This window comes from Saccopteryx leptura, chromosome 6 (assembly GCF_036850995.1).
Source record: "Saccopteryx leptura isolate mSacLep1 chromosome 6, mSacLep1_pri_phased_curated, whole genome shotgun sequence".
Taxonomy (NCBI): Eukaryota; Metazoa; Chordata; class Mammalia; order Chiroptera; family Emballonuridae; genus Saccopteryx; species Saccopteryx leptura.
This window is the reverse complement of record NC_089508.1, coordinates 171,056,140-171,078,728: the sequence shown is the minus strand read 5'-3', so window position 1 is coordinate 171,078,728 and position 22,589 is coordinate 171,056,140. Positions and strand designations below refer to the sequence as shown.

The 22,589-nt window shown below is 52.9% G+C and overlaps 2 protein-coding genes across 2 annotated transcripts; one reads left to right on the top strand and one right to left on the bottom strand.

Annotated features, from left to right (window-relative positions):
• Positions 1–1,266: 1,266 nt before the first annotated feature.
• On the top strand, positions 1,267–5,594 carry IL17B (interleukin 17B). The gene is made up of 3 exons (XM_066343524.1): positions 1,267–1,287; positions 3,037–3,326; positions 5,292–5,594. The coding sequence occupies exons 1-3, from the start codon at positions 1,267–1,269 to the stop codon at positions 5,521–5,523; spliced, it is 543 nt and encodes a 180-aa protein (XP_066199621.1). The 3' UTR covers positions 5,524–5,594.
• Positions 5,595–9,993: 4,399 nt separating this feature from the next.
• PCYOX1L (prenylcysteine oxidase 1 like) lies at positions 9,994–21,913 on the bottom strand. Its single transcript, XM_066344425.1, has 6 exons — positions 21,774–21,913; positions 17,133–17,339; positions 15,521–15,695; positions 13,646–13,857; positions 11,360–11,500; positions 9,994–10,928 (listed from the first exon to the last, which is right to left on the bottom strand). Exons 1-6 carry the CDS (start codon positions 21,859–21,861, stop codon positions 10,270–10,272), a joined length of 1,482 nt encoding a protein of 493 aa, XP_066200522.1. The 5' UTR covers positions 21,862–21,913; the 3' UTR covers positions 9,994–10,269.
• Positions 21,914–22,589: the final 676 nt, after the last annotated feature.

Sequence of the window (22,589 nt, the reverse complement as noted above, 5' to 3'; positions counted from 1 at the left end):
CCCTCAGCCAGGAGGGTAGGCCCAAGGTGACAAAGGAGGCCTGGCTGAGCGATGGGAAACTGTGTTAGCTCAGTGTGGCTAATTAAAACAGCTGATGTTTACAAAAACAATTATAAAATTATTTTATAATACTTTTCATAATAAATAGTTAAGTGTTTATTGAGCAGTTACTACACTCCAGGCACTGTGCCAGCTGTTTAACATGGGCTATTTCTTTTACTCCTTATAACAGCCCCAAAAGGTGGATACTGTAATGGTCTCCATTCTAGAGATGTGGGAACTGGGCCTCAGAAAGATTTCAGGGAAAAATGGGCCAGACCGCTGTTGATTCCTGGGCACAACACCCACTTTATAGAGAAGGAAACTGAGGCTGAGAAAGAACCACAGTCACAGACAGTCAGATGGGGCCAGGTCCCTGGATCAGAGACCTTCTCTATGCAAGGGGGCATTCTACAGCAGGAAGGCCAGAACTTGCCAGGAAGCCCTCATGAATCTGAGACTTGGCCAGTGTGAGAACAGAGATCCAGAAACATGTTCCCAGCAGGCCGGAATTGCACAGAAAATATCCCAAGAAAAACATCCTGGGCTGGTAGATAGAGGCCCGCACAGGACCAGGTCTGAGCCCCAGCTCTGTCGTCTGTAGTGCACTGTATAATCCTGGACAAGTCCCTCCCTGCTCCAGCCTCAGTTTCCCTGCCTGTAAACTAAGGAGTTGGAACTCTGGACATCAAGGGCTGCTGGGCTCACCTGACACTGGATGAGGCCAGAGTGCGCGAGTCTGCTTCCCTGGGAGATGGGCCTGTGTCCTGCTCCTGGCCAGCACACTCTGGGAACATTTGCTCTCCTGACCAACGGACAGCCTGTCCCTCCTCTGCCCTCAGCCCCTTGCCATCCCCAAAGCAAACGAAGCTGATTGTCTTAGCTGGCCCTGTGGGTGCTGGCCGGCTGGCCGGCCGCAGGCCACAGGCGGAGGTGCCACCCGCCAGAGCCCCGCCAGACACACAGGGCATTGTCCCTCAGTCAACAGCCCCTGGGCACCTCGGCCGGTTCCTGGCCTGCCCCCACGCCCCTCACCGCCTGCCCCTGCGCCAGGTCCAACCAGCTGGGGGCCCAAGGCTCCCAGCCGATGACGAGCCCACCCACCCCCAGCAGCCCCCTGATGAGCTATAATTGCTTCGCTCCATCCTGTTGCTGCCATTCTCTTGGTGGAGGCATCTGGGGTTCCGGGCGGGCGGCAGCTGCAGGCCGACCTCCTGGCTCGTCGGGATGGACTGGCTGTGCAACCTGGTACGTGGCGCTTCCCCACCCTGCCCTCACCCCTTCTTAGGGCCCTGGCTGGTTCGGTACTTCTTTCCTATTGATTAATGTCTGCCTCTGTTTGGCTTGGACTCTGCAGAGTCCTCTCCCCCAGGACTAGAGAGGAACAGACTGGTCTCACAGCCTGCAGCCATGGCCAGTAGCTCAGGCTCCTGAACTGGGCCCTGCCCATCCACACTGAAGCTGAGAGAGAACCTTTCAGGTCAAAGGCATCTGGGGAGATCCTGGCAAACTCAGTTATCAGGGTTTTTTCCCTTAGAGTCCTGGATCCTGAGAGCCAGGCTGTGTGACCTTGGACGAGTCGTTCTGTCTCTGTTTCCCATCTGCAACGTGAGGGACGGGGGACTTCTATTCTGGGTCTCTCCAAATGAAGAACCAGAGTTTCAGTACACCAAGTGAGAGGCTCAGATGAGATGAGACAGCCTATTGTTAGGGAGACATTTTTCTGCACCGGAATCTAGGACTAAACAGGAAGAATTTAGTGGCTCGAATCTCTGTCAGGGATTTTGCTCCAGGAAATGACTCTGCCAACAGGGACTATGCCGAAGCTTGTTTCCAAAGGTCAAGACTTGCTGGGTAGCCTGGAGAAGCCAGGCTCAGGTCATGCAGACCGTGGGGTGAGGGACACAGGCAGGTAGGAGCCTGCGTAGGTTCAGTGAGAGGAAACTCCGCCTGGAGGCTCCTCCCACCTGGCCAGCCCTGGCCCTTCTCCCCCCAGCTCTCTGAGAGGTCTGGGTTCCGCTGGCCACCTGGGGCCTCTCCTATGTGAGCCGGAGGCTTTGCCGACCCTCCTGGTTCTGAGGGCAGAAGTGGTGGCAGTGGGTGAGGGTGGACACGAGTGGGGGTGGGGAGAGGACGGGGGTGGGGCAGTGGAGGGTTAGGGAGTGGACAAGGGGAGCACAGGTGTCACAGGATCCAAGAGAGACCCTTGACCTCCACCTGCCCGTCACCCCAACTTCCTCTCACGCCCCTCTCCCCACACACTCGACCCTCGCCTCCCTGTTTGACCAACTCAAACCTCCTCTCACAGTTTCGCAGCTGCCTCCCTCTGATCCTTCAAACATCATCCGACATGCCTACACCCCAGAAAGGCTTTGCAGGACCCCTAAGTTCACATGGGTGGCCCTGCATAGTCCCACCATCCTGCTTGTCTCTGGTGAGATGGAGGTGTTTGTTTTCCTGTTCACCATCTGTTCTGTCTCTCAGACTGAGAGCTACCAAAGGCAGGGGTGGAGACAGCCATTGATTCATGCAGACACGGGGGGACAAGGCCACGTGTGGAAACTGACACAATGCCTGCCCTCACGGAGTCTGTGCTTAGTGGGGGACGGACATAGAAAAGAATCACACATCAGACTGTAAGACTGTAGTCGTACAAGAGGCCTGTGGTGTTGAGAGCCCAAGATCCATCCCTAAGGAAGTGCTTTATTTACAAGGAATAGCATTTAGAAAAGATCCATCTGTGGCCCCGAAACACCTTTCCATCAATCCAAACGGGTGGGGAGACTTTAAAAAGGTGCAACAGACAGGACTTAGGGATGAGTGTGGTACATAAAAGCATTGGTACACACGTGTGGTGGGCTGGCCAGACCAGGACAGGGCATGGCGGGTAAGAGTCACCCCCATAAGACCTTTCCTCTTCTCCCTCTCCTCTCTGGGGCCTTTGGTCCAGAGATAGTCCTGGCTCTTTCACCTTTGACCTGTGGCTTTCCTCTTTAGCTGTTTCTTCTCACCATCTCCATCTTCTTGGGGCTGGGCCAGCCCAGGAACGCCAAAAGCAAGAGGAAGGGGCAAGGGCGGCCTGGGACCATGATCCCTGGGCCTCATCAGGTGCCGCTGGACCTGGTGTCACGGGTGAAGCCATACGCTCGCATGGAGGAATATGAGAGAAACCTCGGGGAGATGGTGGCCCAGCTGAGGAACAGCTCCGAGCCAGTGAGGAGGAAGTGTGAGGTCAACCTGCAGCTGTGGCTGTCCAACAAAAGAAGCCTGTCGCCATGGGGCTACAGGTAGGCCAGGCTGGGCAGCTGTGGGCAAGCTGCACTGCGTGTTGAGGGTTCCAGGGGGAAGGGGGAAGACCTGGCCCACTGTCCCTGTCCTTGTAACAGTTAAGACCTTAGATGCAGAAACCTGAATGCCTGGGATGGGATCCTGGCTCTGCTTCTTACTTGCGGTTTGGCTTTGGGTGAGTTGCTTAGCCTCTCTGAGCCTCAGTTTCCTCAAGTGTAAATGGAGGCGATAGTAGTACCCACTTCATAGATTTATTATTAAATGAGATATCCATGCAGAGTACTGCCATTATTGTTCTCCAAGTCCCTGCTGAAGTGCCTGTAAGACCTTCCCTGCATGTCATTTCCTCTAGTTCGGGGTGTCTTGTATACACCTCTCAGTTACAGCGTTTCCAGGTGGTCTTGAGTCAACTGTGTCCATATCTGTCTCACGCTAGACTAGGACCTTCCCAACGCCTGTGTGAGAATCACCTACGGATTCTCCTGCTCCATCCAAACAGAACTTCCAGGGCCGAGGCCCATAAAGTGGGATTTTACACATCTGCACAGAATTAGGATGCACAGCTGGGTTTGGGAATCACGACCAGCTGCCTCAGATGACAGGGGTGGTGTCTCACCTCAGTTGTAACTCCACGTCTTAGCACAGCACCTGGTACACAGAAGGGGTCTCATGTATATGTGTTGAATGAATAATGAATAAATAGACAAACCCTGAAGGGTCCTCACTTACAAACACAGGCCACACAACTGATGTCCTGAGACTCCAGAACTTCATGTCCAATAGAACTTCCTGTGATGATGTAAAATAAAGGCCAGCTAGCCTCATGCGGCTGTTGAGTACCTGAGGCGTGGCTAGTGTGACTGGGGAGCTAACTTTGATTAAATAGCCACATGTGGCTAGTGGCTACCACATCTGGAATATGACAACTGGAAGGGTCCGTAAAGATCTTCCAGAGCGGGGCTTCTCACTGTACTGTGCCCTTCACTTTCTTGGGGATGTTATAGAAATGCAGGTTCTGATTCAAGAAGTCAGGGGGCAGGGAAGATGAGATTCTGCATTTCTTTTACTTTAAAAAGATACATATATATTTAATTTTTTCCGTTGATTTTCAAGAAAGAGAGAGAGGAAGAGAGACAGAAAAAGAGAGAAAGAAGCATCACTCGCTCCACTTAGTTGTTCCATTTAGTTGTGCACTAATCGATTGCTTTTCATATGTGCCCTGACAGGGGATCAACCCACAACCTCAGTGGACTGGGATAATGCTTTAACCACTGAGCAACCCAGCCAGGGCAAGAGATTCTGCATTTCTAACAGTTGCTAGGTACAGGTCCACAAGTCAAGTTCATGCTCCACAGTTAGCAGATGAGGAAACTGAGGCAAGGTTACAAATCAAGTTCCTATACCCTCAGCTGCAGGAGATAACTCCTTTGTGTTTTCCAACAGTGAACACCTAATGTCCAGGACAGGCTCACTCACGTTGTGGTGTGTGAGGAATATTTGTTGCATGAACAGAAACTAAGTCTGAGTAGACTTCAGGCTGCCTGACTCCTCTTCCAGTGAGAATAAGGAATAAATGTTCTCATGGATTACTTTCCGTGGATTGAGTTTCTCAAGACTATAAACAATGGGGAGGGGTGGGGGAGACAGAGGGTCCTTAGCCTCTTTGCGACCCCACAGCACCATATATATAGTATTAGGATAGGGATCTTGCTGGATGATAGAAGAAAAGTGGGTGACTGACTGGTGACCTTGAACCTGGATAACCTTGAGGCACCTGACTTAACTTCCAAGATTTCTTTTCCCACCTGGAACACGGAGTTGATGACTCCTTTTCCCATGGCATAGCACAGTCTTGCTGTGGGAATGAGAACCCGAGGTTAGGAAAAGCAGGGGCTGATTTGCTCCCAGCCCCGGACTCCTAACACCACAGCAGCAGCCATGCGTTCTCTCCTGCCTTCCTGCAGCATCAACCACGACCCCAGCCGCATCCCTGCAGACCTGCCAGAGGCGCGGTGCCTGTGTCTGGGCTGTGTGAACCCCTTCACCATGCAGGAGGACCGCAGCATGGTGAGTGTGCCCGTGTTCAGCCAGGTGCCCGTGCGCCGCCGCCTCTGCCCGCTGCCGCCACGAACCGGACCCTGCCGCCAGCGCGCGGTCATGGAGACCATCGCTGTGGGCTGCACCTGCATCTTCTGAACCGCCCAGGCCCAGAGCCCGCAGGCAGCCGGAGACCACCTTCCCTGCACTCCTATGCCTGGCAAGGCCGATGAAAAGTAAAGGCTGTCTTTCTAGAGTAAGACGGGTTTGCTCCTTTTGGCTCAGAAGCCAAAACCGCGGTGGGGGTAGGAGATTCCTGGGAAATAAATTTCAGATCAACATAAAGAAGGATTTTCCATCACTCAGAGTTCTACAACACTGAAAGAAGTTATTTTTTTTTTTAAATGCTGCATTTATTTCTATCATTTAGGACAGTCACAAACTTCCTTTAATTTGGGTTCATAACCCTTATTTTAGCCTTGTTATTGGAGCTTGGTTGGCATTAATTTGTGAAGGAGTGACAAGGCGTTAACTCTCCTCAATTAAATCCAGGACCATTGCAAACAATTTCTTTGGAAGTAGTGAGCTCATTGTCTCTGGAAGGGTCCAGCTAAGGCTGAGCCTCTCGAGAATATTGTGGAGCAGATTCCTGCTCTGGGTGGAATAAGGTCTCTTTCAACGCAGATTCTCTGCAGGTCAGCCTTCGACCCAGAGAAGAGCCTCCAGTAGCCAAAGAGCAGGGTTGTTTTTTTTAACCTGGGCCAGTGAGCCCCTGAAATTTTCACGTGGGAATGCAATTTTTTCAGGGATGGGGATATCTGGCTTTGAACAAACACTCAAGAGTTGAGAAGCATCAACATAGCTCATTCTTCATCCACAACATAGCTCATTCTTCATCCGGCCTTATCCACAAGGGGATCTGGTTAGACGGATTGCTGATATCAGTGGTTCTCAGACTTTAGCTAGCATCAGAGTCCAACCCCCTCCCTCCGAGAGCTTGTTAGAACACAGGTTGCTGGTTCTGATTCAGTAGGTTCGAGGTGGGGGCTGAGACCCCATTGCTAACGCAGTATTTCCTGCTGCTGCTGGTCTGGGGACCACACTGGCTTATATCAAGACAGTTTGCTGAGCAAAAACGCAGTGTGAACTGACTTGTCTGAAAGCTCCTGCTGACTTCTGCCCCCTAAGATGCTAATCCCCCCCGCCATCAGCCCCTTGCAATTCAATCCTCCCCTTGCCCTCCTAGCCCCTGCAACAAATCCTAAATCAGCTGCTCTTAGGTCTAAAAATACCTTCCCTTCCCCAGGACAGCTGAGGGGCTCAGGCTGTTTTCTGAGGGTAAGAATAGCTGGCACTCTAGAGTTAACTTCAATGAGGGGACCATCCGCCAGTATAGAAATACTTGGCTGCTCTCACCTCAGTGCTTAAAGCAGCTTTAGCTCTGAACGTATGAAGGCTCTATAATTCATGAGAGGGCACTGGTTAGGTATGTGTCTGTCTGGGGTGGTAAGTAACTTACCTTTTTTGGTATTGTTCTAGAGTGGATACTGGTTAAAATTACCACAGGACACTTGGTCTTGGCTCCAGACACATGGAAAATAGATTTTTTTGTGCCAGCCCAAGCCAGTGCCTTCAGCAGCCATGCCTCTTCCCTGGGGGGTTGCTTGTCTCTGAGGCCCCCACAGCTTGCTTTTCAGGCCTTAAGACTCACAGCTGCACACAAGGGACCCATGGCCTCCAAGGCTGTTTTGTGGGGTGAGGACTTGGGAAGATTGAAATAGCAGGAGGGTTGCTCTAACCTGGGAGGAGCCCTCGGGTGCCCTGGGGCAGAGGGACTGGGTGGGGGAACTCCTCACTTGGTGGTACTTCTATCAGAGCATCAGACACACAGAGATCCTTAACAAACACTCGTCAATTAGTTTTATATGGCTGTTGCCTTTTCCTCTTTCCGGGCTTCAGTTTTCTCACCTGTGAAATAAGCAGATGGGAGATTTAGGGCTCTCCGGGGTCACTTGCAGTTTTGTCATTCTAGGACTCAGGGGTTTGGTCTCCTGAGCCCTGGCTGGCAGCTGGCCCTTCCCAACCCTGGTTTAAAGGCAGCGGCAGGGGGCTCAGGACCTTTGAAGAATTGGGTCTGTCCTTTGCTCCTAATCTCCTTTGGTCTGAGTTGAAATGTCTCATGCTTCCCACTCTGCTCTGTGAGGACAGGGGCCTCATCCGCCAGCCTCAGTGTAGCTTCCCCAGCACCAGGGCTTGGTGAACGAATGAGGACACACATTCACGCGCAGAGGCCTCAAGGGGAGCCAAGGTCTGCCCCTAGCTCCCTCTGTTGCTCCTTCAAAGGTGGGTCAGGAGCAAGACTTTTCTCCCTCCCCACCCCCGACCCTGCCCTCCACAGCCCCCCTCCCTCCAGGGAGCTGAAATCTTGCTTGAGTCACCTGCTCTAGGGGTGTAGTTCCTTAGAGGAGTTCTAAACGTGTACTACACTGCCCTCAGGACTACTGAGCATGTGTGGCCTCTTTGCTGTTTTGTTTGGCAGATGAGTAGGGCTCTCTCTGTCTTTGCAAATGCTCTCTCTCTCTCCCATAGGGCTATGGGTCCTTGGGGTCTTCTGTCCTGGCTTGAAGGCTAGGGTGGGCCTGGGGACTAAGCCTTCCTGCTGGTTCTCATGCTCCCTTCCACTGCCCTCAGGAATCTTGCCCTTCCCTTGTAGATGGGAGATGATGAGATCCAGCTCTTAGGTTGGGCTTGGGGCAGCAGGAAGCGTGGGCATTTTGGCCCGGTTTGGTTCTGAGCTGTTCAGGCCTGCTTACCCAGACAAAAGAAGTTTCCGAAGCAGCCAGCTCCAGGGCAGTCAGGCTGGGGCATGGAGCCAAAGTGACAGCTTCAGGGATTGAATTATAACTGCCCTGTTTGCCTCTTCTGTGCCCATTCTTAGGGATGCAAGAGTGAGGTGGTTATAAGGGACAAGTGTGGTGTTGGTCTTGGTCCTCCGGCCCAATACCAGTGAACACCAGTTACACCACGATGGTCCAGGGCATCTTTTTTTTTTTTTTCCCCCGGAAAGATGAGAAGCATCAATCATTAGTTTTTCATTGCACATTGCGACACCTTAGTTGTTCATTGATTGCTTTCTCATATGTGCCTTGACCGCGGGCCTTCAGCAGACTGAGTAACCCCTTGCTCGAGCCAGCGACCTTGGGTCCAAGCTGGTGAGCTTTTGCTCAAACCAGATGAGCCCGCGCTCAAGCTGGCGACCTCGGGACCTCGAACCTGGGTCCTCCGCATCCCAGTCTGACCTCTATCCACTGCGCCACCGCCTGGTCAGGCCAGGGCATCTTTATTTTAAATACAAACTATGAAAAGATGCCATTACACATTAATTTCACCAGACTTGCAAGGAGGAGAGGGCACAGCCCCATCCTACCTGCGGTTGACATTGTGCTTCTCTCCAACACCCTTTCTACTCCTTGTAGTTTGGATGAGACCACCTCAGGTCCAAGGGTGGGGCCTGACTCTTCTAAGACAATTACCATGTGACATTCACTTGGCCACCGGAATTGATTCAGCAGGGGCCCAACTGGCCCAGAGCCTAGACTTTGGCTCAGGGGTTATGGGAGAAGACCCTCTTGCCCTGGGAATCGTTGGCAGCCATCCTTGGCCATGAGAAGTGATGGCGCTGGCACTGCACAGCGCCCTGAGCCTGGACTGCTAGGATAACCAATAAAACTCTTTTATGGCTTAAGCTAGTCTGAGTGTGGTTTTCTACTAAGTCAACCAAAAGCATTCTTACCAATGTGTCACCTTCATAATTCCCATAATAACCAAGGACATGTTTCTCACACTTTATTTTTAATTTGCTTAAAAAAATTTTTTTTATTGATCTTAGGGAGAGGAGAAAGGGGCAGGGGAAGGAACGGGAAGCACTGACCCATTGCAGTTGCTTCTTATATGTGCCTTGACTGGGCAAGCCCGGGGTTTTGAACCAGCGACCCTGGTGTTCCAGGTTGATGCTGTATCCACTGCGTCACCACGGGTCAGGCTTTTTTTTTTTTTTTTAACTTTTTCTTTCTTTACTCTGTTGCAGTCCATGTTTGGGTGTCCAGTATGACTGCCCTCCACCATCTGGGGACCTGTCTCCTTGTCAGACAGATCATTGTTACACTCAATCAGCATAATGGACGGAACGGTCAGTCCCTCTAGGTGCCAAGGGAGTTTTCCTCTCCAAGGACCTGGTGTGTTTCCTGTTTTCCATTGGTTGCCAGGAAGCTCAGAGCTATACTGACAGCCCGTCTCGGGTAGCCATGCCTTCCTTGGGTCCCACCATTGTCATCTCCCCCAACATGGGGTGTTGCTGAGAGGCTTGGATGGTGTCTAACAAGTTCTTACATATCTCCCATATAACAAGCCCTCAGTAAAAAGGAACTATTATCATGTCTTCTGTTTTCTGATTTCTCCTACTTTATTTGTAACCATCTGGTTACGTGTTTCATTGTTGGTGTCGCCACAGGAACGTTTTGGGAGTAGTCAGTGGAAAACAATAAAGAAACCAGACTCAGCTTCCTCTGTCTCTGACTCCCTTCCACCGTCATCCCTGTCTCCTAGCTAGAAAACCAAGTCAGAAGCAGCTGGAGAAGATGGATTTTAATTTCTTCTATTAAAAAAATAAATAAAATACACTGGTTTGAACTTCCCTCCCTTCTCCTACTCTCTCCCTGAAAAAGGAACAACCACTCCGAGAATCCCTAAGATAGAGAGGCAGAGAGCAGGCCACCTGGGCCTGCACTGGAGAGAGGACACTCGGGTGAAAACAGGTTTGGCGGGCGGGCATGCGCAGCCTTGGCCGCTGTGGGGGCGGTCCACCTTCGGCAGGGGATGGGTGTTCCCAGGCTCCCCCTGGAGCCCTCACAGTTCAGTCTTCACCTTGTGCATCAAGTCCTTTTGGTCAATTTTGTCCAGGTCCTGGTACCAGCGGTTATAAGCCAGCAGGGCCACGTTCTTGGCTGCGACAGCCATGACCTCCACGGAGCTGGCTGCCCACTCCAGGGCATTGAGGTGGAAGAGCTGGTCGTGGAGTGCAAACCGAGGGAGGGTGGTGTGGGAGCTGTGGACGGGGTGGGCCTGCCACTCGGCTGTCTGCACTGAGTAATAGGAGCGGAAGAGGGTCTTCAGCTGGGACCGATGGAGGGGCTTGGGCGACTGGACTCGCCAAACAGCTGCCTCCTGAGGCTGTTTCCGCCGGAAGCTGGTTGAAATGTTGACGGGACAGATATTGTCCAGGGCACAGAAGAAGGTGGGGAAATCGGTGGTCAGGATGTTGGCGAAGGGGAAAAGCTTCGGGTCGGGGAAACCGAAGTAGGAAGAATTGAGGTAGCCGTGGACCAGGGAGACAACGGTGGGCTGGAAAGAGTCCTGGATGACATCGATGGGTGGGTCGAAGCCTTCAAAGGCGACGGTGCTGCTGTTGTCCTGGTGCAGGGGGGTGGCAATAACCACTATGTCATAGAAGTCGAAGCCAGTGCCCACCTCGTTCTCATACTCTACCAGGTACAAGGGTTTCCCTTCTGGAAGGAGAGAGAGGAGAGCACACAAGGTCAATTTATTTCTTGGCTTCTATCCACTGATCTCTCATCCGGGCAGGGCCCAGCATGGAGGGCACATGACCCTGGGTGCAGATGGTGGGTCCTTGTGTTTCTATGCCAGCATGGCTGCAGGGTGAGCACTGGACTGGGAGTCAGGAGACGCACGCTCTGGCTCTGCTTCTGTTGCGGACTGTGGCTCAAAGTACTTGGTGGTCAAATGAACAGAGCTAGATTAAAGCAAATCTATTTCTGGCTGACATTTGGATTGGGACAACAGTGCCCTCTGGTGTCACTCGGCAGTGCTAGGGCTTCCCACTGGTTTTCTGGACTCCTCCCAGGTACATCACAGACAGAGAGGTCTAAGTGTCCACTGTCTAGGAACAGAGTAGCCACACCCCCTGCTGTCCACTCACCTGTATGCTGCAGGGTCACAGAGGTCACTCTGGCATGGATCACATTGGCCTTGGTGAGTTTCAGCAGCCCAGAACAAACCAGCTTGTTGCCTCCCTCCACGGACCACAGGATGCCCTGGGCCCCGGCGAGTGCCATGGCTCCTGGGCAAAGGGGAAACGTGGTCTGTGGGTTCTCAGGCTCAGTGGGCAGTGGGGCTGAAGAATCCACCACCACCCTACCTGGGCCTCCCTCCCAGGCCAAGTTTCCTCCCAGCCATGGGCATAAAGAGACAAGACACATTTAAATAAATACAACAGATTTACAAGGCTATGGAGTGAAAATACTATGCTCAACGCAAGAGCCGGCAACAAAAGAACACAGATTGCATGATTCTATTATACAGAATATCCAGAACAGGCAAATCCACAGAAACACGGAGCAGACTCGTGGTTGCCCAGGGCTGGAGAGCCGGGGGTACAAGGGAGGTGATGGCAAAGCTACAGCTCGGAGGTTTCTCTGGGGGCAATGGAAATGCTCTAAATTGTGGTGATGAATGCACAACTGTGAACATACTTGAAATCACTCAACTGCACACTTTAAATGGGTAAATTGTGGGCATGTGAATTATATCTTGAAGGATACACACAAAACACTAAGGCGTGAACAAAGAAGCTCCACGAGTGGACACTTGGCAGCTGGGACGGAGCAAGCCGGTTCCAATAGCCAGAGGAACAGTATCCTGGGCACATGGGAGATGCTTGTTAATTATAAACCTTCGCATTCATTTATACAACAAAAAGTGGACTGAGTGCCTACGATGGTCCAGGCACTGTTCTAAGTGTTAGGGATACATCAGTAAATAGGGAGACAGAAACTCCTGCCCTCAGAAAGCATCAATTCTAGTGGGTGATAAAATAAGTACATTTAATAGTCCGCTAGAAGATGATGCCTGCAGGGCAGGAGAACTGGGACTACCGAGAGCAAGAGTGGGGGCAGGGTGCAACCTAAAACTTAGAGGTGGGGAGCTTCAGTGAAAAGGTACCACCTTCACAAAGACATGATGGGGGGAAAGAGTTTATCATGACTGTGTGTCAGGAAAGAATGTTCCAGGCAGAGGAAGGCCACACAAAAGCCCTAAGGTAGGAACACACTTGGAATACTGGAGGTGGTGGAGCCTGACCATGCAGGACCACTGAAAGTACTGGGGCTCACTTATGGAGTTTCAAGTGCAGCCTGACCTGATCTGCCTTTTGTTTTAAAAGGATCATCCAGCAGATGTGCTGAGACAGCCTGCAGGGGCAGGGAGGGGCTGCCAGCGGGCCTGGTGGGAGACGCAGTGGTCCCGGTGAGGGACGCCAGTGGCTTAGACCAGGGAGGCAGCAGTGGTGGGAAACTGTCGGACTGTGGATATATGTGGACGTAAAGCAGGTGAGACTTCTTGACATGCCATGTGAGGAAATGAGAGAAAGCAATGAGTCAAGGTTTTGGCCAGAGCAACTGTCGAGTTACTACCAACCAAGTAGGGAGGGGCAGGCTCACGGGGACAGGTCAGCTCGGGTTTGGACATGCTGAGTTCCAGGTGCCCATCCGGCCTCCCAGTGGAGACAGAGGGGCGGCAGCTGCCCCATGAGACTGCAGTACTGGAGACAGGTCTGGGCTGGAGGGCATGTTTGGGAGATAGGTGGGTGGATTTTAACACCTTGGGACAAGCTGAGCTCACCAGGGGAGCCTGAGAGGAGGGCTAAGGGGCCCAGGCCCTTCCGTGTTCTGGGGCTGGGAGGAGAAGCCAGCGAATGCCCTTGCACTTCCTTGACCTTAATTGCCTCCATCTTCCCATCGCCCCAGCAAAATCCTACCATATTTTCCAAGGCCCAGAATGGTCACTCAATGGATCTCCCAGGCAGATTTAGTTGTGACCCCTCTTGTGGCTTATGCTGGAGGACAGTAGGTTGTACACATGGCCACTGGCCCCAGCCATGAGCTGGGAAGATTAGATGGGTCACCAGATGAATACCCTGGGCCCTGAGGCCCCCCAAGGGGCAGTTCTTGAAACTAACCTAGTCAGGAAAGGTAGAAACACACTGGGCCTGAGATCTGAGCCTCACTCTTGCCATCTGTGGAGTGGGGTAAATACCATCTCCTGCCAGCTCAGAGGACTGAAGTCAGAATCAAACAGGGTCGGGCAACGGAGTGCTCAGCACTGTGCTGAGACAGGTCGAGGTGAGGTTATTAGGGGGAGCCCAGCCCACGCCGGGCACTGTGGGACCGGGAAGGGCAGGCGCGCAGGCTGAGGGCCGCAGGCTCACCAGCAAAGGCAGGCATCGCTGCTGACTGGCCGTAGCTGGCCCGCAGGACGGCGGAGACGATGTCGTCGATAAAGCGCTGGGTGACGCCCACCTGGAGCAGGGACTCGGCCACAGAGCGCTGGGTCATGTTGATGAAGCTGGACTCCCCCAGCGAGTAGAGCAGCTCCTCCACGCCCGAGAAGGCATAACCGTGGGCCTGGTACTTATAGATCCTGGGAGACAGGCCGAGCTGCAGCCCTTGTGCAGAAAGGCCTTTGGGCTGACCACCCGCCACCGGGTCACTGCACCTGGGAGGCCCAGCAGGGACCCACTCTCCTCTCCACATACGGGTCAAGAGGGGAGGCTGGCTACATTCCCCTCAGCCTGTTCACTGGCTGTGGTGGGCCTGTCCCATCTAGAGGGACAGTGCAGACAGAAGGCAAATACCCCAGAATCCTACGTGACCTGGCTTCATGTTGTGACTCTGCTGAATGACAGTTGTAAAAGCTCTCTGAGCCACCCCCAGCCTGCGGGCACAGTCCTCTTCTCACCCCACTAGGAGTGCCAGGCAGGAGGCTACAGCCTCACCGACACCTGCGCCCTAGCAGCTTCCAGGACCACACGAGGCCCGATGGCAGCTGCCCCATGCCAATGTTGTCACCCTCTCAGCCAGCCCAGCCTGTCCTCTGCCCTAGCTCGATTTAACAGGGCTCCCACCTACTCCCCGAGCTCACGTCGCATCCCTCCCTCCACCACTCCCCCAATCACAGGCAGCACATGCTGATGGATTCCAGATGGGCTGGCCTTTGAAATGCTGCCTCTGCCTGGGCCTCTGTGCAGACATGTTGAGTCTAGTAATCAACGGGACACCCAGATGGAGGTGTCCAGAAAGCAGGGAGAAACGTGGGTCTGGCACTTCAGGGAAAACGGGCTGACAAGCATCTCCCATAAAAGGGAGAACTCAGCATTGTACGCGTGGATACAACTGACAAGGGAGAAAAAGAAGAACGGGGTAAGGACGGAACCTGGAGAATATACGGAGGAAGGGCCACAAAAGCGTAGCCGTGGAAGTGGAAAGAGTGCGGACGTGCCAGCGACCGGGAAGGGGGCGTGGGGCCATGCCCGAGTGCCTGACACGAAGCCTCTGCCTCTGGGCCAGGAAGCAGGGAGAACCTGCAGGGGCTCTAAAGGAGAGCTGGAGCACCCGCTTGCCAAGCGAGTGCATCGTGAGAAGTGGACAGTGACCACCTGTCCTCGTTATCTGGGAGTGATGGCGACGGGGCTGGGACCCAAGGGGGAGAGAGGCAGAGAAAGGTGTTTGTTCTAGATGGGAAGACTGGGGAATAGCAGGGTGTGTCAGGGGTCAGCCCACAGGCTGCATACGGCCGACAGATGCATTGCATTTGGCTAGTAAGATGAATGGGTGGCATACACGGAAGAACTGGGAGATTTCACATGTCGCTCGAGATTTCCAGCTCCTTCTGAAGAAAGTGGAAGATCCAGCCACGTGAGGCTGGCATTCCCACACAGCCACAGTTGGCTCTGGCAGGGCGCTGGCTGCCCCTTCTGATGGGGCCTTGCTCTTTAGGGCTCCCCACTCCCTACCCTTTCTCCCACCGGCCGCGGCGTATCCCAGGTCAGCCGTTTCAGGTGCCCGAGTCTACACCCCAGGCTTAGTTTAGCAGAGACGCTACCACGACAGTACCACTGACCATGTCTGTACCAGCTCAGTCCGTTCCTCATGCTGGGGGCTGGCCCAGGACCCGGACTGGTGGGTGCTGGGTTCTCACACCCAGCAAGCCCCTTCTTCTTTTTGACAATCTGCAGTCCGGCCAGCCCCACCCCTGGCCCCTGTTCCTCTCCCACTGGAAGCTCCGCAGCCCCGCCCAGCCCTACCTCATGAACTTCTCCATGACCTCCTCCACCCACATCTGCAGCCGCAGGAAGCTGATGCCGTAGTGCCACCAGAGGCGGAAGAGGTTCAGCAGGTACCAGTCAGTTTCCTCCAGCACGAAGCTCTCCCCGCCGAAGATGGCGCTCCTGCCCGCCACCTCTCGCCGGTGCTTCAGCCCTGAGGAGACAGGCAGGAGTCCCTCAGGTCCCCTTCAGAGCCCCCCGCCAGCCCCTAGGAGAGCCAGCAGTGCCTGATGCTGAAATCTGGGCCCTCCTGAGGGCTGCAAATGGACCGGCTCCTTTCAAGGGAATACAAACATTGTGGCTGGCTCGTCTGTGCAGCTTGTTTAAAACAGCAAATGAGCAAATGCACCAGGGGAGTGTTGGTCCCGGCTAGTCAATAAAGAGATGGAAATTAAAATAATGTACCATTTTACTTTTTTTTTTCTTCTTTCAGAAGGGATCCACTCAGCCAGGAGTGAAATTCAGATGTCATCCCAGAATGTCAGGGGGGAAAGCTCTGGGAGGTGAGCCTGGGCATCAAGACTACTACATAGTAAGAATCACAGCTCCTTGTGACCACCCACCCTACAGCTTACAGAGCACAAGGGCTTGTGTAGCCACTCCGTCCTCTCATGGGCTTGGAGGAGGCAGGACAGGTGTCAAAGATATGGAAACTGAGGCTTAGAGGTTATAGGGCCTGCTCCAAGTCACAGGTGTTTCTTTCCTTCCCGTTCCTGTCCGAGTCACCAGGACCTTCCTTCAGCATCCTTCCAGAGATACTTCATGCAACTACTCATACATGTACCTCTGAGTTATCCTCCTCCCATACTATCAGTGTTCTGCACTTTACTGACAGGCTGTGTCTTGGAGACTGTTCTATATATCTTGATGTAGGGATATCATCTGGCTGACCAGTCAGTGAGTGTACTTAAACAACAATTTATTTACTTTTAGACCCCAGTGGGTGGGCAGGTAGGATATTTTCAACCCTTTGCGATGATAAACAATGCTGGGATGAATGACCTTGTGTGTATGCCTCTTAGCACATGTGCAAGTATCATTCTTGAGAAGTGGAATTTCTGTGTCAAACAGTATACGTATGTATGTTTTTTTTTTTCGTATATGTGGTTTTGATAGATGCTGCTGGGGTCAAATCCCAACTCCCTCACTTATTAGCTGCATGGCCTTCGCTGAAATGTATACCTTTTCTGAGCCTCAATTTCCTCAGGAGGGGCTATAACCTCATCTTGAGAGCTGGTAGGGAGGATTAGAGGTAACGTCTACATACCACTTACAAGGATGCCAGGTACCTGGCAAGCACACAGCATGTGCAAGTCACCACAATTACAATTATGAAGAGGCAGCAAATTGCAAGGGAAAGAAACTGGCCTGGGGATCAAACCTGAGTTCTAATCCCGGCTCTGCTACTAACTCACTGTGTAACCTCAGGCAACTTCCTTCCCCTCTCTGGTCTCAGCTGCTCCATCTGTAAAATGAGGAGATTGGGCTCCATGACCTTCTGGCCTTGACCGTCGGGGCTACCTGGGAAGGGCCTGACGGCTGCCGCCAGCCCAGGGGGCTGGACGACGGAGCCCCAGGAAGGTGCACTCACCCAGGTGCTTGACGAAGTCCTGCATGTGCAGGCTCAGGGAGTGGAAGGAGGCGGCCCCGCTCTCATAGTGCTGCTTGTTGACCGAGATGGTGGCCAAGCGGCCACCCACCGTCCCCTTCTCGAACACGTCGATCTGCACCCGGGGGCCGAAATGCTGCTGGAGGAAGTGGGTCACGGCAGAGCCCCCGATTCCAGCCCCAACCACAGCTGTCGGCGGGCAAGGAGAGAGAGTATGGGCGTGAGATTGCAGGTCACACCTTCACTGCCTCCTGGGCCAGTGATTCCCAGGTGCTTGCCTAGGCTTATAACATTTCACAAAGGCAACCTGAAGACTAGTTTTTAGTAAAGCTATTAATAAAGACCAAAGGACAGTCTGAAAACTGCCATCTACTGGAACTCTCACTTTGTAAAGAAAGACACATTAGCAGCAAAAAAGCAGGAACCTCAAAATTCAGGAGGATCAGCTTGACCAGGCAGTGGTACAGTGGATAGAGCATTGGACTGGGACTAGGAGGACCCAGGTTCCAAACCTTTAGGTCACCGCTTAAGCACGGGCTCATCTGGCTTAAGTGCAAGCTCACCAACTTGAACTCAAGGTCACTGGCTCGAGCAAGGGTTCAGTCACTCAGTCTGCTGTAGCCCCCCCTCCCCCCCGTCAAGGCACATATGAGAAAGCAATCAATGAACAAGGTGTCACAACAAAGAATTGATGCTTCTCATCTCTCTCCCTTCCTGTCTGTCCCTATCTGTCCCTCTCTCTGTCTCTGACACACACACACACACACACACACACACACACACACACATTCAGGATCATTTAAAGAGAATAAATTTAGTTGGATACAAAACTTGTTACACTGTTCTTATTTTTATTTCACTATGAAAACCTGGTCACTGATAGGGTCTGTAAGGTAGATCAGTGTTTAGAAACCACTCCTTAATTCAAGGGTTGGCAAACTACAACTTGAGGGCCAAATCCATACAGATGCCTGTTTTTGCAAACATAGGCTCATTGGAACACAGCCAAACCTTTCTTTAGCTCATTGTGGCTGCTTGCATGTGAGACAGAGTTGAGCGGTTGCGACAGATACTATAGGGCCTGCAAAGTATTTACTCTCCAATCCTCTACTGAAGAAGTCAGACAAGCCTTGGTCTAGTCCAACCTATTACCTGACATTTAAATCATATCAGTATCTGTGTTTGCCAAGACTGGAGAAGACCCTGTGACAGGTTTCTCATTACCATATGGGACACTTTATTTCAATTTGGACTCTTTGTTACAAAGTTTCAGCTCTTTGAGGTCTCCTAATCCAGTCTTTTGTATTTGCCTTGCTGTCATTTGTAAACTTGCTTCATATGCCATTTGTATTCTTAGCCAAGTCACTGACAAAAACTGAACAAGGAAGGGAGGTGCTACTGGGAACCACTGTCCAGATGGACACTAATCTAGATACTAAGACTAAATAGGACTGTGCAGGACAGCAAAGCAGCTATGAAGCTACTGAACTGTCCGGACACCCTGCCTACCATGTATCTGATCCTCTCATCTAACAGTCTAGTAGCCCTATCCAAAAACAAAATGAGATAAATCTGGTATGATCTGTTCTCTGTAGGCTGATGTTGGACCCTAAGACTGCCAGCTCCTGTTCAGCAGGCAAAAATACAAGGTTCTTTTTTTTTTTTTGTATTTTTCTGTAGCTGGAAACAGGGAGAGACAGTCAGACAGACTCCCGCATGCGCCCGACCGGGATCCACCCGGCACGCCCACCAGGGGCGACGCTCTGCCCCTCTGGGGCGCCGCTCTGCCGCGACCAGAGTCACTCTAGCGCCTGGGGCAGAGGCCAAGGAGCCATCCCCAGCGCCCGGGCCATCTTTGCTCCAATGGAGCCTTGGCTGCGGGAGGGGAAGAGAGAGACAGAGAGGAAGGGGGGGGGTGGAGAAGCAAATGGGCGCTTCTCCTATGTGCCCTGGCCGGGAATCAAACCCGGGCCCCCCGCATGCCAGGCCGACGCTCTACCGCTGAGCCAACTGGCCAGGGCCACAAGGTTCTTTCTCATCTGGTCTCCATTTACTTATTCCATTCTCTGTCCTACCTGTGCAATACTCCTACTTCCCCTTGATTTTTTTTGCTGTGGAGCATGTGACTTTGCTCTCACACCTGTGCCTTTGACTAAGTTGCCCCCTTTATTAGAAATGAACTGTCACCCACTGCCTCGCTGACTTCTATGGCCTCCATGTCATTGCTTGGCTTGCCTGGCCCACCTAAGACAAGTCAGGCATCCCTCCAGCATATTTCTGCATCACACTCTCCTCCCCCTTGGCCTGGTCCCCGGCACACTCTGCTCAAATGTTTTAAGGACTGAGAGCAGGTTGTTCTGCCCCCAGATCCTGGCAGGCAGCAGAGTTCACTATTTGTTGTACCTTGAAAAACAAACCACTTCCTCCTTCTCAGTTGACAAAACCACTCTCAAGAATGCCAGTAAGCTTGTTTAAACGTGTGCTCCCCTCCCCTCCATTTGCAACAGAGCCCCAAAGTCCCCACCTTCCCAGAGAAACCACTGTCACAAAGCTCGGAAGCTGCCGAAGGGCGAGAGGGAAGCAGACCATGCTCACTCGACACCCACTCCCTGGTCTACGGTAAGATGTGTGGAATCAAACAGGGCCTCTGTCCTCCTGAGCCCAGGGGGGTGGGCAGAAACTCATGCACAATCAGCAATGACAAGGTGTGATTAAGCGGGACAACACAGTCCCAGCAAATCCCGAGGAGAGAGCAATGAGCTCTGCCCGAGGGTGGGGAAACACAGGTTTCACAGGGGAAGGGATACTTGGTTGAGCAGAAACATATTCTCCACAGAGAGAACAGCATAAGCAGGACAGTGTGTGGAACTATGGGGGATTTAAAGGGTCTGATGCCACACCGAGGTGTTCAGATTTGATCCTGCAGCGGTGTGAGGGTTATGCCATGCTAACAGGTAGCTCTTCATTCTCATTGTGGGTACAGTCCAAACCACTGAGGGCAGACAGAAGCTCCGGTCAGAGGGTGGAAGACAATCAGGAAGCTACAGGGCAGCTTGGCAGTGCCAGGTGTCCTGCTCTAGATGACCCCTGGGGGAGGTAGGCAGGGCCAGCTGGAATGAGGCGGGCAGCAAGCGTGGCATTGTCAGAAACAGTAGTGCTGGGAGGAGGCCTTGACCTCCCCCGGGGTCAGTGGGAAATGCCCTGCTCTGTGGTCCATTCCCAAGAGATGGAGGAGTGAGTGCTCAGCACCTCCAGATACTGCCTGCCTCTTCCCCATCCTTCCAAGCCTGGCTCAGAATCCACCTTCTCCACGAGGTCTCTGACCACTCCGGCCCTCAGGATTCCCTTTTTTTCTGAAAACCCTAAGCTCTCAGTCCCAAACCCATTCCTGCTATGCTTCAGTGTGTCTTAACCCTTTGTGGCCTGAGCTGTGCTTTTGTGCCCTTAGCACTTCACTGACACTAATTACTTTGTGGTGCTCCCATGGGACACCCCTCCCTGCCAAGTGGGGTAGAGGGCGGACGAGGGGAATAGGGACTCATACTCCCCCACATCAGAAGCGCAGCCTACCAATGTAAATTTTATACATGAGGGACATGACAATGAGTCGTGCTGAGTTAAAATGACAATTGTTAAGAGGAAAAAAACTAAACAAATATGGAATGCTAGCCAACGATATGCACAATGAAGTACTTGGCAAAGTGTCCTGACATTTGCATTTTGAAACCCATTAAAATGTAAGATGGATTAATGGATGTGTGACAGGTAGGTGGTAAGGCAAGTACAGTAGCAGTCTGTGAATGGCAGAAACCAAGTGGTAGGTGCATAGATGATCACTGCATAATTGTTTCAACTTTGGTGTACATTTGAAAAATTTCAAAATAAAATAATGGGGGAAAAACAGCAAAAAAATAAATAAAACAAAAAACTCCACAAATAAGATGACTGCTGTTAAAAAGTTCCCCACTCTGTCACTCAACAAATCTATCTCCAGCAGATCTACCATGGGTTCTGTCTCCACTAAAGCTGTTCCCTACTCTCCCTGAGGTTCTGGCTTATACATAACTTCCAGGAAGCCCCCACCCCCCACCCCAGAGCCCTCTCAGAGCCATCAAAAGTGGGGTGAAGTGCCCTTCCTCCGCATCAGGGTACTTACAGTCTTAGCACTAACTTCCCTGTATTGTGCAGGCTTCTCCTGCAGGAACTGAACTAGGGGCACCGTGCCCGCTACCCAGCCCTTCAATAAACCTTTGTGAATGACAATCTCCCAGATCCTGTCCTCTCTGTCATCGGAGCACCTGGCAAAGAGTCAGGTCCATGGCAGATGCTCACTGTTTCTGTATCTTTCGGCGAGATCAGCGGCCAGTGCTGCCCGAAGCCGCTTTTCAGCCCCAGATGGCCCTCGACACATGCCCATGCCACCCTCCGCATAAGCCCCACGCCTAGTGCGGTCCCCTTCCTCGCCCAGTCGCAGTCCCTCGCCTCTTCTCCACCCAGCTCCTCTCCCGAGGACCCCTCCGTCGCCCCGCTGCCTCCCCCTCCCCCACCCAGCTGCTGCCGGCGGAGAAGCCTTTTCCCGCGCAGCCCTCCCCAGCTCCGCACCCCATCGCGCCCTTCCCGCACCGATTTTACTGGGCCGGGCGTCTCCGCCTGTAGCGGCGGCGGCGAGGAGCGCGGCCAGCACGGCGAGGAGCCGGGCAGCGCGGGCCATGGCGGGCGGCGACGGGGGCAGCACGCCGCGGACCCGGCGCTCGCGCGTTGGCGCTGGGCTCACCGCCCCGCCCCGGAGCGCCGCTGGCCGTCCCGCCTTCAGCCGCGCGGCTCACAGCCCCTCATTGGGCGAGTGGCCGTCCCTCCCCAGCACGAGGCCCTCATTAGCTGCATCTCTCTCCGGGCAGGCTCTGTCACTGGCAGCCTCCCCGTCCCGCCCCCTGGATGCGGGCTCCTCATTGGCTGGCGCGGCCTGCTCGGACGCAGGTGTGCCCTCTCCGGGTGCTCAGCATCAGGACCAGGGTCCTGCTGCGGGGAGAGCAGTGAAAGAGAAAAAACTGAAGCGTTGACAGCCGCGGTTCAAGTCCAACCTCTGAGAGTTACTAGCTCCTTAACGTGCCTTCTCTGTGTCTCATTCGGTTTCCCTGCTGTACCTTTCTAGGTGGTTGTGACATTCACGTGAATGAAGGAATGTGAAAACGCTTGGCAGTGTCTGCCAATGCTGGAAATTGCTGACCAAGCATGCGGCCAGAGTTCCCCTATGCATAGCTGAAACAAGGCCAGACGCTTCCGATACTGCCTTTACGTTTATCTGCATACAGTTAACACCTCTGCCTGCCACTTAAAAGAACCAAAGGGAAGAATTTCATCCACTGCTTACTCACAGGGAAGGAAAGGTAAGAAAGATGAGATAAACTCCCATTTTCACCGTCTAAGAAAACGAGAGTA